The sequence below is a fragment of the Tachysurus fulvidraco genome, chromosome 1, assembly GCF_022655615.1.
Source record: "Tachysurus fulvidraco isolate hzauxx_2018 chromosome 1, HZAU_PFXX_2.0, whole genome shotgun sequence".
NCBI classification, from domain to species: Eukaryota; Metazoa; Chordata; class Actinopteri; order Siluriformes; family Bagridae; genus Tachysurus; species Tachysurus fulvidraco.
Genome location: NC_062518.1, coordinates 6319996 through 6334736, shown reverse-complemented (window position 1 = coordinate 6334736; position 14741 = coordinate 6319996). Strand labels below are relative to the sequence as shown.

The 14741-nt window shown below is 36.0% G+C and overlaps 1 protein-coding gene across 1 annotated transcript; it reads left to right on the top strand.

The window, feature by feature from the left end:
• The first annotated feature begins 395 nt into the window (after positions 1 to 395).
• On the top strand, positions 396 to 14278 carry slc17a6b (solute carrier family 17 member 6b). Its single transcript, XM_027137056.2, has 12 exons — positions 396 to 1043; positions 2504 to 2759; positions 3475 to 3593; positions 4841 to 4955; positions 6410 to 6497; positions 7138 to 7224; positions 7547 to 7689; positions 8530 to 8679; positions 9506 to 9638; positions 9956 to 10066; positions 11212 to 11339; positions 12397 to 14278. Exons 1-12 carry the CDS (start codon positions 958 to 960, stop codon positions 12736 to 12738), a joined length of 1758 nt encoding a protein of 585 aa, XP_026992857.1. The 5' UTR covers positions 396 to 957; the 3' UTR covers positions 12739 to 14278.
• The last annotated feature ends 463 nt before the right edge of the window (positions 14279 to 14741 follow it).

Here is a 14741-nt window from a genome sequence, read left to right as displayed (position 1 = left end):
GCATATTCACACTCGGTCTCCTTGCACGCATCTTCTGCAGCTAAGAAGACGCTTTGCTGAGCTGTGCTTGAATTATTAATACATTTTTGCGACCACAGAAGCGAGATCTCGGAGGGGGAAACACTCTTCATACCGTTTCCATAGCACCGCCCCCAGGAGGCTCGCCTCGCCTTTCATATAATAAACAACCAGTGAGACTGAAAGCACAAATGTGTACACGATGTTTTAAAAAAAAGCCCTTTTTGTCGCATTAACGCATCTGCGCGCACAAAATCGGACGGGAATTTTTGAAAATGAAGGGATTGCGAATGTTTCCCGTGATGTCGAACCCCTCCCATTTAAAGTGGGCAGATTGGCGTGTATAGAGAAAGGAGGGAATGGTGTGTGGAGGGTGTTGGGGGGTGGGGGTGCTGTCTAGAGTGTAAGGAGAGCGCCGGTGCATAGCGACGGGCAGCACGCGCCGTTTCGCTGACCTTGGTGCTGAAAGCGGTGTCGTGCAGCAGATAAGATAAACCGGAAACTTCCATTCCAGTCCTTTATTTGATCGCTGATTGTATTTGTCGTTTGTTGTCCGTTTGATTTCCGTTGGTTAGATTTTTTTTCCACCAAACTTTTTTTTCCAGTGTTCTAAAAGGCAGTCGTGGGTTTGACGTGAACATCAAATGCATTGGTTCACACCGAGATGGCAATGAAAACGCTCACGGTGCGTAAGAAGAGCGAGTTTATCATTCCGAACAGACAGAGCCACTCTACTTCTGACTTCTCTTGCCATATATAGGTGTTTGTCTCTTTTTTGTCACTTTTCGTGTCTGAGGAACGACCTCGTGTTTCTTTAGCTTATCTGTCCGACTTAATCACAGATCTGCTGGGTGTCTGTCCGGTATGCCCGACCTGCTCCACCGTGACATGATACTTTAACACTAACGAATATAAAACGAGGGATTATCATATTTGGAAATGGATACTCCAAAGGAGCCCGGTTTTGTGCCCAGCAAAGAGGGTTTCAAGCATCTAGCAGGGAAGACGCTGGGTCATGTGTACAAGTAAGCTAAAACAATCATGTTCTTTTGAATTTAACTCGAAAGCATTATGCATTGCATTGCATTTCGTGAACGATATGACCGAAATAATGGTGTACAATTCCATAATTAATTCTAGAGGATGTTGCCAGATTTTAGAACGCACATTTGTAACACAGTCACGGGGATGTTTAAAAGTGTGTGTGTGTGTGTGTGTGTGTGTGTGTGTGTGTGTGTGTGTGTGTGTGTGTGTGTGTGTGTGTGTGTGTGTGTGTAAATTCTGAGTGAAATGTTAAGCATGTGATTGTGAGAAGTAATTTGAGAGAAAATTTGATTGAACTGTTCTCGTTGACAAGAGAATTCTCCTGGGTTTCACCTTTTTAAAGATCATCCAAAGGTCTTTAAATAATTCACACACACGAAGAGAATCTCCTTCACTGTATGTACGAGTGCACAAGGAAAGTTTTTCTGGATTTATATTATGTTTTTAAACATATATTCGTTCGCGTATAGTTATAGCTATGCTTAACCTGTAAGAGATTTTTTAACAATTTTCTTATATACATATTTTTCGATTGAATAATGAAACGTGCGTTGTTGTGCTAATTTTATTTTATTATTATTATTTTAAGATTTCATACTGAATAGTTGTCTATATGATAGAGACATCAAATTAAATTATTTAACACTTGACATTAAAAAGGGAGCTTGAACTAAACGTCGAACATACTCAGAGAACATATGACATTCGTTCAGGCCATTGATTTATTATAAATAATGCATTCAATGTAGAATGAAAAGATAATCAAATAAAATAGCTTGTGTTTTTGGAATTACGATTTTCTTTATTTGGGTGACTGATCTGCCTTCGTGGTTTCATGATATCCGTCTGCAACTGTTGTGTAAACATTATTAAAAAAAATACAGATGTGTATTGGAATACATTTCTTAATAATTACAATTCTCAATAAATACTGAAACATTTTCCCCTGTTTTTGTTGGTGTTGCTGAAACTTGTAAACGTGAAGCTTGTATGAATGCAAATAAGGGCGAAGGTGAACGAAATGCTGCATTGCGGTACAGGAGAGACAGATGAGGCCTTGCAGAATCCTCTGCATTTCATGACTTTGATTTGTAGCGTTAATAACAATTGTTTATACATTATATTTATTGTTCAAAAATATTTTACAAATCATGATTAAGAATGGCTGTGTGATATATGTATTTAGATGAAAAAATGGTACCCACAAGACTTTTAACTAGTTTAAAACATGAATAAAAATGAGATTTGATAAACTTATGTGCTGAAAAGAGTTTAATTATAATTATATTTTTGTCTATCATTTAGCCCTATAATATCTCATGGCCTATTGATGTACTGGGTAATATTTATTTAACTTTTTCGTTACTATCCATGCTCATGAATAGGGTCTATACTGGTTTATACTAAGTTCACTCGGTAATGACCTTTCGCTGGTGTATAGGGTGTTGGAGAAGAGACAGAAACCTGGGGATAATATTGAATTAACGGAAGATGGCCGACCGACGCAGAGCAGTGAACGGAAGGCGCCCTTATGTGACTGCACGTGCTTCGGCCTCCCGCGCCGCTACATCATCGCCATCATGAGCGGCCTCGGCTTTTGCATCTCTTTCGGCATTCGGTGCAATTTGGGCGTGGCCATCGTGGGCATGGTGAACAACAGCACCATTCACCAGAACGGCAAAATAATAATTAAAGAGGTGCGTGCGCGTGCAACGAATTTCTTCATAGTTGTTACGTCTACGTAATTTCTTCAGAGGTGTTACGTCATGTACGTGGTTCCCTCCTTCTTACACACACACACACACACACACACACACACACACACACACACACACACACACACACACACACACACACACACACACACACACACACTACCATTACTACCATTATGAGGGCCATAAGACTTCCACAGACTTAATTACTAACCTAAATATTTTATTATTTTTATATTTAAAAGAAAAGAAAGGTTTCCCAAAATTCCCCTCTAAGTTATTCCTATTGCTATCCTTGTCCATTCAGTCACCAATTGAATGTATTTCCTGGGGTGTGAAAATGCAAATGGAATCAATTCAATTTTTTATTTAAAATATAAGCGATTGTATTATTATTATTATTATTATTATTATTATTATTATTATTATTATTATTGTTGTTGTTGTTGTTGTTGTTGTTATTGTTATTGTTATTAACAATAACAATAACAATAACAATAACAATAATAATAATAATAAGAAGAAGAAGAAGAAGAAGAAGAAGAAGAAGAAAAAGAAGAATCATTTATAGCGATATAATATGTGAATGAACCAAAAAAAATTCTACAATATAAATCTGCACAATAATATATAATACATCTGATCACATATCAGTGTTTTGTGTTTTGAACACGGTTTCATTTCCTCTGGTTCTCAGAAAGCCAAGTTTAACTGGGACCCGGAGACAGTGGGAATGATCCATGGCTCATTTTTCTGGGGTTATATAGTGACCCAAATCCCAGGAGGATACATATCATCGCGATTAGCAGCCAACAGGTAAATCTAGTTTTCTACACTGTACCTATTTATGCTATCGGCCCTGCAGCATATGTAGTATTTTAAAATACTAAATTGTTTTGTGTTTTTACCCTTTTAATAATAGAATATTTTAATGATTTGATGGGTTTATCCGCCTCAAGTAAATCGATTTCTATAAAATGTGAGTATGTAACATTTTAAACTCATTTTGAAATTAAAATAATTACAAAACATGCACAATTTTTTAAGAAACAGTTATTGAAGAAAAAAAACGAAAAAAAAAATCACAGAAATATCCCACAGTGATTTTTTTTTATCAGTCCGTTAATTGTAGCGGGGACAGAGCCCTTGGCTCGGTGACAGAAAACACAAGGGGAAGTGGGCTTTGGCTTCCTCCACCTGTTAATGAGATCCCGGGGGAACACCGTGTCTAATCCGTTCAGTGAGAAAGGGGGAGGTTTTGAGACGATGCCACAGGGTTTACCCATGCCTCATATTACATATGCAACACTGAGATGGAAATTACGCTATAGTCTTTTCTCTCTGAGCCTGGTATTGATATTGAGCAGCATGAAAGCTGGAGCGTTTAGGCGTTTCGGTTTGCTGAAAAAAAATCTCTCTCTCTCTCTCTCTCTCTCTCTCTCTCTCTCTCTCTCTCTCTCTCTCTCTCTCTCTCTCTCTCTCTCACACACACACACACACACACACACACACGCACGCACGCACGCACGCACGCACGCACGCACTGTGTTCGGGGATTTATATATATATATATATATATATATATATATATATATATATATATATATATATATATATATATATATATACACACACACCCGATTAAAAGGTTAAATACTATTAGGTTACTAGATTAGGTTAATGTTCAACAAATTTGAAATTAGGTTTGAACTGAAAGTGAATTTAGGATTTTGTCAGTCAAGCAAGAATTTTATAAAAGAGACAATAATGATTTTTATCGGATTACATAAAAGCCATTATACCGAAGATACCACATACCTACTCATTTAAACGGTGTTCGTTTTGACTTGTACTTCAATCAGATACTCCTTTATTTTACTTAGAGATTTCATATTTCCTAATACAAATATAAATATCAATAGAAATATAATTTAAGCACACTCAGCATTGTATTTTATTATAGGCACAGAGGCAACACATTCTATTCTCAATTTTTGTGTTGTCTTGTTGCAAAATGTTTCCCTGCAAACGTATGAAGGTGATGGAATGTTTGTGTTTGTCAGGGTGTTCGGGGCAGCTATCGTCCTCACCGCAACTCTCAACATGTTCATCCCTTCTGCTGCGCGCGTGCACTACGGTTGCGTCATATTCGTCAGGATATTGCAGGGGCTGGTGGAGGTGAGCAGGTCACGTGCGCTACTGCATTGACTCATAAAGGGAAGAAAAACAGAACGATTTTTTCCAATGGTTAACTCACTGACACCCAAAATAATGTTTAAAAATGATGCAAATCACTATGCGAATGGCCAGTAATAGACTGTAACAAACAGTAATCGAGCTTTTAGTCCCTAGAAACTCTGACTCTTGTCTACACACATGGAGAATCACATTGTCCCCTTTTCCCCATTACCACTGTGAAAACCAGAGCGCTATCAGTGTAAAAAATATCAAGTGATTGACCTGAAAAACGTAGATAATTATATAAAAATAAATTCGTTAATTACAATAATTCAACTTAAAAAAAAGTCTGAAATCATTGGAAATTTGTCAGGAATTGGATGCAAAAACATATTGTTCCACTGCAGAGTAAGGAAAACGTTGATACAGTAAGGTCCTTACCAAATATCACAGTTTTCAAATTGTACTACCTTGATTATGACATGTTTGAAGTTCAACACTGATTGCCATTTTTGAGAGAAACATACAACCTTCACCATTTAACACTGTACCACAATTGTAATTGTGTGCTGTTGTTAAATGATGCAAAAATCAAAATTTTAAGTAACAGCATATTTCAACCCAAAACCTGGTTGAATCTCCCAGGCCTACATGCAAAAATGCATCTGAACCCAGAGTTTGCAAAACATGTTTGCTGTAAACACAAAATCAAAGTTTAGCATCGTGCTGCTATCACAATTAGGATCTTGAAATTTGAACTGAAGAGCAATCTAATATCCTACTTTTTAGAGGTTACAGAAAGTATCCATTGTTTTAATTCTCTCCAGGAAAGAAATATTAATTGTGCAGGTGCTGGTCATTGTGAAAATAGTATATTACAGAAGTATGGTCTTCTGCTGTTAAAAAGAAAATGTGCATGTGTTATTTACTTACTGTACATAATCTTTGATAGCTTTCATGAGATAGAAATAATTCTGGTGCTGATTAACATAATTTTGGAACAATGCCTTTCATAATAAACTGAACAAAGTAGTGATGAATAAGAATACATGACAATTAGTCACTCTCAGTAGCAAGCATTGATCTCAAAGCTTGTCTGTTTGCTATGTTCATAGCATGCTGACTTCATGTGATTTATGGGGCTGCATTATGTCTGATATTTAAATGGAAGAGAAAAATTAGCCAGGGTTGTAAATCACATTAACATTGTAACACTAGTAGTAAAGTAACAATAATAAATAAGTAAATATTCCATTATTGCTGGTTCAAGTGTAAAATTTGATTAAGAAAACCAAATACAAGTATGTTCAGGTTGTCTGTTTTATTCAATTACTGTACATGGTGTGATGTGAGTAATTACTTAGACATTGTTGAAAATATTTGCTTTAATATTAAAGCAATGCATATATATAAGTCTTTATACTTATAATTATTGTAATGTCATTGTGTAACAGGGAGTGACATACCCAGCATGCCATGGGATTTGGAGTAAATGGGCCCCGCCTCTGGAGAGAAGTCGCTTGGCCACCACCTCCTTTTGTGGTAAGCACAGAAAAATTCATGTCAGCAATTACAAATGTGCTATTTTTTTTTTTTTTTTTTTTTTTTGCTTGACTGATTAGTTTGATTAAAGAGGTTGGATATTCCAATGGTCAGTGTTCATCGGTTTCCATCTCTTTGTCATCAATTGCTATGATGATTCTACATTGACTTGTGTAGCATAATACTTCTGTCTAGCACTCTTTTTTTTAGTTTGTCTCTGTAGAGGAACCATTTTTGTCTTTTAGTAAATACCTATAACAGAATTAGAACCATGTACCATAGTAAAAGTGCATTGACATATTTTCATATTAAGTGTTAGCATACATTAAGATATTAATAGGTGCCACAGAAGTGCAGTTGTTGCCTGATAAATGGACCCGCTACTATAAAATTGCCCTTAGATGTGATTGCGTTTGTGTAGCGTCCTGTATAACTGATTCATACAGTACATGAGTTGATGGAATGAACCAATTCCACTGAAAGTTGACCTCTTTCTGATTATGTTACCAAATGTAATTGCCATGTGAACTAATTTGACTGAAATCAAGCACATTTACTTTTAATACCTTTAATAAAGGACAATTTTGTTCAACTCTCTTTTCAAAATTTTCTTTAATAATCCCCCTTAATTCTCATGTAGGATCCTATGCTGGGGCAGTTGTAGCCATGCCTCTGGCTGGGATCCTGGTGCAGTACTCTGGCTGGTCCTCTGTCTTCTATGTTTATGGTAAGTTTAGTGATTTCACAAAATACATATTAAATTGTATGCATATAATATGTGGGTGCACTATATACTCATATAAACAAAGATTTGACCTAAATGGATAATAGTGTCTCTCTGTGTACAGTCAAAGTGCTGCTGAGCTCTAAGCATAGTATGGATTATTATTTGACACTGTATTGATTTTTCCTCTCATGTTTCCATGGTTCTGTCCTTATGCTGACAGTCTATGGGCCAGTCATACAGATTCACTCAACCTTTCAGAAAGCATCACAATAGTGATTAAAAAAAACTCCTTCACTCTCTTTCTTCCTGTCTTTTGTGTCAGGGTGTTTTGGCCTTATGTGGTACATGTTCTGGATCTTGGTGTCCTATGAGAGTCCCGCTGAGCATCCTACAATCACGGATGAGGAGCGCTGCTACATCGAGGAAAGCATTGGAGAGAGTGCCAAGCTTCTGGGCCCATCTGATGTGAGGGACATTATAATGTATTATTAATACAGTACAGCACTCGCTTCAAAACACTACACAAAATAATACCACACTGTCATTTTTTTCTCAAATGCACAATTGATTGATGGGTGTTAAATCCTGTTTAAGAAATCAGGATTTCAACTAGAAAGAAAGAAGGTCTGGTTTTCCTTTAAAAGGTATTGATGGCATGGTAAAACGGTTTCTGATTGGCACAGACCCAAAGAGATTTTAGCCTTAAAAAGTTCAGAGCTTTCCTCGAATCAGTCTCTTTGAAGAATGGCAGGGAGCAAATCCTTTAGCCGTTACTCATTTTGATGTGTTCTCCCCGGCATCTTCTCTGTCCATTACATCTCTCACATGCAATCCTGTTTACTCAATACTGTAATGAGAAAATGTTCCTTAAGCTTACAGTAAACCTCAAGGGCTTATCTATTCCATATATAATTGTAGGTTAAGACACATTGGTTTGTTGGTAAACAATAATGCAATATAAACTGAGGATGCAGTCTTTTATTTGTACTAAAGTATGTATCTAATAAGGTTGAAAAATTTGTTGATTTTCATCTGTGTTAGAAAAAGCAAATATTGCTGCCATTTACAACTTGTCTCTTTCTTAATGTCACCTTCTCCCAAAGAGCAGAAGGTAGAGAAGTAAATAAATATTGACCAGGCTTTAGAAAAGGTCTCTTTTAAAGTGGTCTTAGCAGTGAGCGCAGGATGTATGGTATAAAATAATTTCTCACATAAATATCAATATTACTCAAGAAGCATAAATAGACCTGTGTTTAATCAATGAAATTTGAGTTAAAGTTTAATCAGTGAAATTTCTACCCACAGAAATTCAAGACACCCTGGAGGAAGTTCTTCACCTCAATGCCTGTCTATGCAATCATTGTGGCCAACTTCTGCAGAAGCTGGACCTTTTACCTGCTGCTCATCAGCCAGCCAGCATACTTTGAGGAAGTGTTTGGCTTTGAGATAAGCAAGGTAAGCACACTCAGCTGCTGAAATTTCTCACATCTTTGTGTATATTTATATTACGAGGAACCTCCAAATAGATCCTTTGATGACTGTATGCTTGTGGTCAAAATTAGTTAACAAATCTGTGACCTTCAACATTCCCAAAGGTGTAAGCTGATTTAATGAATTATTCATCAGTGCTTTGTCACCAAAGCCTGCATTTGCATCTAATTTTTTTCTGTCTCCTCATCTCCAAAAAAAATAACACCCACAGCGTGAACAGTATTTAATGTCATTACACTGATTTTTTGTTGATATGCTGGTGATAATATACATATAATTAATTATACGTCATTGGATTTGTATTGTGTTTAATTGAATTTGCATTTTTATTTAACCTGTATTGGTTCTTCAAAGAACATGACTTAAAATAGTTTATCCATTTTTAATTTATGGTAATTGACTCAACCCATATGTTTTGTTTATGTCAAATAGACAAAACCTTTACCAATAGCAGACGTACTTGATGACTTTTATGGGTTATATAACAAATATTAAAGGAACTCTTACGATTATATTTTATTACAGCGAGTATGTTCATTAAATTTGAATCTGATTCATGTGAAATAAAAGTGGTAAAAATGATGGTCATTGCCAATTGGATTTTAGTTATATTCCTTCTCAACATGTATATTTTGGATGTCTATTTCCAGTAAAATTGTTTATACTGCTAATAATTGAGATGAGGATGAGAAAATACTTTTTAGAATTATATTTCAATAATATTTAGATCACTAGGTTATTACAATAACCTTACTAAGTATAATTAGACATAATTGTTTTCGTTTTTCAGGTTGGCATGCTCTCAGCCCTTCCGCATCTGGTAATGACCATCATTGTGCCCATTGGAGGGCAGATAGCAGATTATCTACGTAGTAAGAACCTCATGTCTACGACCAATGTCAGAAAGATCATGAATTGTGGAGGTGTGTATTATCACTACACTGTACACAACATTTGTATGCAAATGCCCATGCATGTGATTTGAGCTATTATTAAAGCTGAATTAAGAGGAAATTGCCATCAATGCATGCACACAATGGTCGAGTCTTTCATTCATATGTTCCAGTGGTTGGCAACTTTATTTGATATAATGTGCATCAGATGTATTCTATATACAAGTGAAATGGAAAAGGCTAAATTTTAAGCTACAAAAATACTGATATAAATATCATAATATTTCATTGTCATGATTATGTTTATGGATAAAAGCTGTTGACCAAACTCTTTCACTTGTTCTTAGGCTTCGGTATGGAAGCTACTTTGCTGCTAATAGTAGGATACTCTCACAGTAAAGGCATGGCCATCTCATTCCTGGTGCTAGCTGTGGGCTTCAGTGGATTTGCTATATCAGGTGAGTCAAATGAGGTTCTATAAATATGAATGTTGCTCATAATTAAAACAAAATGATTATTAAACATGACTTTCAGTCTGAAATCTTTGAAGAAAGATGTTAGATTTTAATCAAACTGCATCGCACTGTTTCCATGTGGTGTTCAATAAACAGAGCCTGCCATATTGTTCTCTTTCAGAAACTGTCATTCACTCTATATCAAAACTGCAGATATTATTTGTTTACTCAAGATGATCTTTAAAGTAATTTTGTTTTAAACAGCAAAACGAACAAAAGAAAAGACAAGAAAAGAAAAGAAAAAAGGAAATATTATAACTAGGTTAGCTACAGAGCCCAGTGTTCGTTTGGTGTTCTCTGCAGCTGGAGACAAGAGTGTATTTCTACTGTGCCCGTTAAATAATTCATCCTCTCTTTCCCCTGAGAGCTGCCTTACTGCCTGCACAGGCAGACACAACCCACTGAGCGGGAGGTGGGGGAGAGTCGCTGCTCCACAAGATGGCTGCACGATCTATTTTTAGTCAGATTTTCTAGCAGAATGTCAGAGATACTGAAAAATCCACACCCTACAGTGGATGAGGCGATAAATGCAGTATATTAATGCAGTATGCTGTTTCTGTAACTTCAGTACTTTCAACTGTGGACAGAATTTCACTGATTTATAAATGACATTAATAACTTACTGTAACCTTTTATTCTTTCTCCAATTAGTTACTTGTGATGCCTTGAAATAAATCATTCCCTGCGGTGGAAAATTGAATGAACGAGGGAGAGTGACCCATGTCCCTTGGCGAATGCCATACGCAGGGAAAAAAACACATATAAATCAGTTAGTCAATTAGTCAGCTTAGTAGGTAAATCTAATATCCCCATGTATTCTGAACTCAAATGTGCTGCTGTACTAACACTAGACATCTTTTTATTCACAGCATCTTTCATTGATTTGTTTCATATTGGTAGCATACTGCTGTGCCTTTTCACAAGATTCAAATCTGATACATTCAGTGGCACTTGGTGTTTAAGTTAGGAAGAGAAATGTTACCATGGAATTTTACCAGGGGTTATGTTAATCATTTAAAAACAGTACTTCTTATAAATCAATTCCTGATCATTCATCTTTTCAAATGTCTGTTTTACCTTCTCTTTAGGCTTCAATGTCAATCACTTAGATATAGCTCCGCGTTATGCCAGTATTCTGATGGGCATCTCAAATGGAGTAGGGACCCTGTCAGGCATGGTGTGCCCTCTGATTGTTGGTGCTATGACCAAAAATAAGGTAGGAACATCGCAAAAATAAGGCAAAATATCTGATACTTTCTGAGTAATCAGTATTGTTTTTTTTTTAATGTAAATGTATAATATCCTTCATTTGTGTAGACTTATAATGTCTTCTACTTTACTGATTAAAGAAAAGCTTCACACTAAATGTTTTAAAAATATCAACAAATAAGATAAAAAAAATTAACAGGATAAAAAATATCAACAAACATATTCGATAATAGTCATATTTTTCTGCTAAAAAAATTCAAAGAGCATGTTAGTGTTTAAACAAAAACCCAATATGGAAGCAAATATTGGACATAATTCCAAAATGCAATTCAGCTCCAGTATACAGAGTTACAACAGAGGCACAGACCATCTAGTCAGTGGTCTATAAGGTGACAAAGACAATGGAGTTGATGACAATATTAAAATAAATGTTGTAGAATAAATGTAATCTGTTTGAGCAGAGTGTACAGATGAGCAGGTGAAACAGATAGACTAAAAGTCTAAAGCAAAGATAAAACTAAATCCTATTGGTTCCTCTATCAGCACGGTCAATAGTCACCACCTCTCTACTCAGTAATTAAACAGCAAACACAAACAAATATATATATACACCTGCACCACCATGGTCAAAATAAGTAAATAAAGACAACATTTTCAGTAATTACAGGTATCATTGTGAGTATTGTGAAGTAAACATAGGTGAATGTGTTGGTAAAAAAGTCAGTGCAGAACTCCATTACAAACAACTTGGACATCATTGATGTGGATAATTCTATAAATAAGCAAATGCTTAAAATTACAATTAAATGTTTCTATATGTACAAAGAGGCACAGGCTCCCCGTGACCCGAGGTAGTTCGGATAAAGCGGTAGAAAATGAATGAATGAATGAATGAATGAATGTATGTACAAAGACCCAAGTCTGTCAGACCTGTCACACTATTTAAATTCCTTTCTGTCACTTACAGTACATAATTTATACATACGTTATTTAGTGTAATTGAATATAATTAATATGCTCATTTTAAGATAAGGAGTAAAATCAGCATCCTCTCTCCTCTGCAGACCAGAGAAGAGTGGCAGTATGTGTTCCTCATTGCATCACTGGTGCATTACGGCGGTGTGATCTTCTACGGCCTCTTTGCATCGGGTGAGAAACAGCCATGGGCTGATCCAGAGCAGACCAGTGAAGAAAAATGTGGCTTCATTGATGAGGATGAGTTGGCTGAAGAGACTGGGGACATCACACAAAACTACGGAGCTCTGGGTGCCCCGGCGAAGTCGTACGGAGCCACCTCGCAGATGAATGGAGGATGGCCTGATGGATGGGAGAAAAGGGAAGAATACGTACAAGAAGGAGCAGAAGAGGGAGGGTACGGATATAGGCAGGGCAGAGAGTACTCCTAGACAACACACACAGACACTCAGAGAAAGCACATAAATACAATCACATGCACACATTCATATAGTAGACGTATTTTGTAGTGATTGTGGATTCTAAAAAAAAAGTGCAAAATAAATGATAAAGATGTAAAATAATACACCTTGTTGTTTGCACAAAGGAAAATAATCAAATATGAAATAATTCAAGATGTTAAAATAGATAAAATATATAAATATATATATATATAACTAAAATTATAGAAATATGTAATACATATCAAATTGGCAGATTGTAATTGTAAATTGTCTATGTAAAAAAAAAAAAGAATAACAAGTGAATATATTTCAAGTGCAATCTAGTGTAATGTTGTGAAAATAATATTTGCACCTCAACATTCTATAGGATTAGTTTAGTTGCAGGTGTTGAAAACCACCACACCTCATAATGGCTCCAATATGAAATGCACATAGAGCCAAACCAGCGACAGAAAACCCTGTAACCTGAACAAATATACTGGTTTTCTCTGTTTTTTTTGCTGATTGCACTTCAAAACTCATACTGTGTCACTGCACAAAACCTTGAGCCTGTTTTTTCCATGATGTGTTACTCTTTCATTGTAGATGGAGGTTTTTCTGTGTGACTTAAGAGGATGTGGGTCTTTGACACTGTATTTAAGAGCACAGCATTAAAAAAGAAACACAGATGTAAAAACAATCATGATGTCTTTGTCTGGAAGATTTTTTAGACATCTTCGATGCTTATTGTATTGCAGAGTTTTGTCAAGTAAGAGCAAAAAAAACCAAAAAGAGCAAGGAACCCAGAGTGACATAGTTGGTTCCGAAGGCATTGTCCATTGACTTGTTTGATATCCTGTAGTAGCGCAGCCATCCACTGCCAGGAGAGCACAGTTGCACAATTAATGATGATTTTATTGCATACAAATTAACTAAATTTAAAGCAATATTGGCTGTTTATTTCCATATATGTCAATTTGGTCACATATGCAGATATGGACTGAATTTCCTAAAAAGCATCGTAGCACAATGATCATTGGTATATGGTCAAGTTAGCATTGTACACTACCATTAATTGAAGTTAATGCTCTCCTCCAAGCACATATAGCTGAGCTATAATTTTGCACATGCTTTAGTCTTGTGTCTTGCTCTCAGGTTGTGAGCTTCCATGTAATATTGAGACTCGGATGGAGATTAGTGATTACTAATGACACAACCACAAGGAAAGACACAAGGAAAAGAAAGAAGATAAATTAAAGCACAGAGTGGAAAAAAAAGAAAAGCACAGAGTGTCCAAAAGACCCAATCCTTGAGTCCTCTGTTTGTCAGAATCCTAAAGTTAACACCATGACCATCTTGATGTCTGTGGTATGTAGTTATGCATGGATGACACTGTTTTTAGCTGTACTTCTTTTAGAACCACTTTCCCTTTTCTCCTTTCAGTTACTAATGGGTTGATTTCTTTGCACAGTTAACCAAAGGTAATGTGTAGAGTTGGGTTTTATGGGGTTGGGTCTAAGGGTTCAGGGGAAATCCCTGCAAAATAAAGACTAAAAATGGCTTAATCTGCTTTATAAACAGACTCCTACAGCTGGAGCAGGTTCCAAACATATTTAATGTACAAAGCAATAAATCCATGGTAACAGTTAATGTTTATTCAGTATAAACAACAAAAAAATATGTATGTAACACATTAGCACATTTAACTGTAGTGACTTTTGGTTCAAATTGTGGTTTTGTGATGACAATTTAAAAAGAAGATCAAATATAAACTTATTGTTAAAACATGTATAAAAAGATATAAATAGATTTAGCAGGAGTCCAGTGCAAAACTCTTTTAATCTTTGATAAGGAGTGTTTGCGCTGGACCCACTCACCAGAAGAGAATGATTCTTACGTGTCACCTGCACGAGTTACTGAGTGAAACTTTCGCTACGGTTCTCAGTCCTGTGGGTGGACACAACTCTGTAGTTGTCCTGTGTGGTTGCCAGTGGTTGCATTTTTGCAAGTAT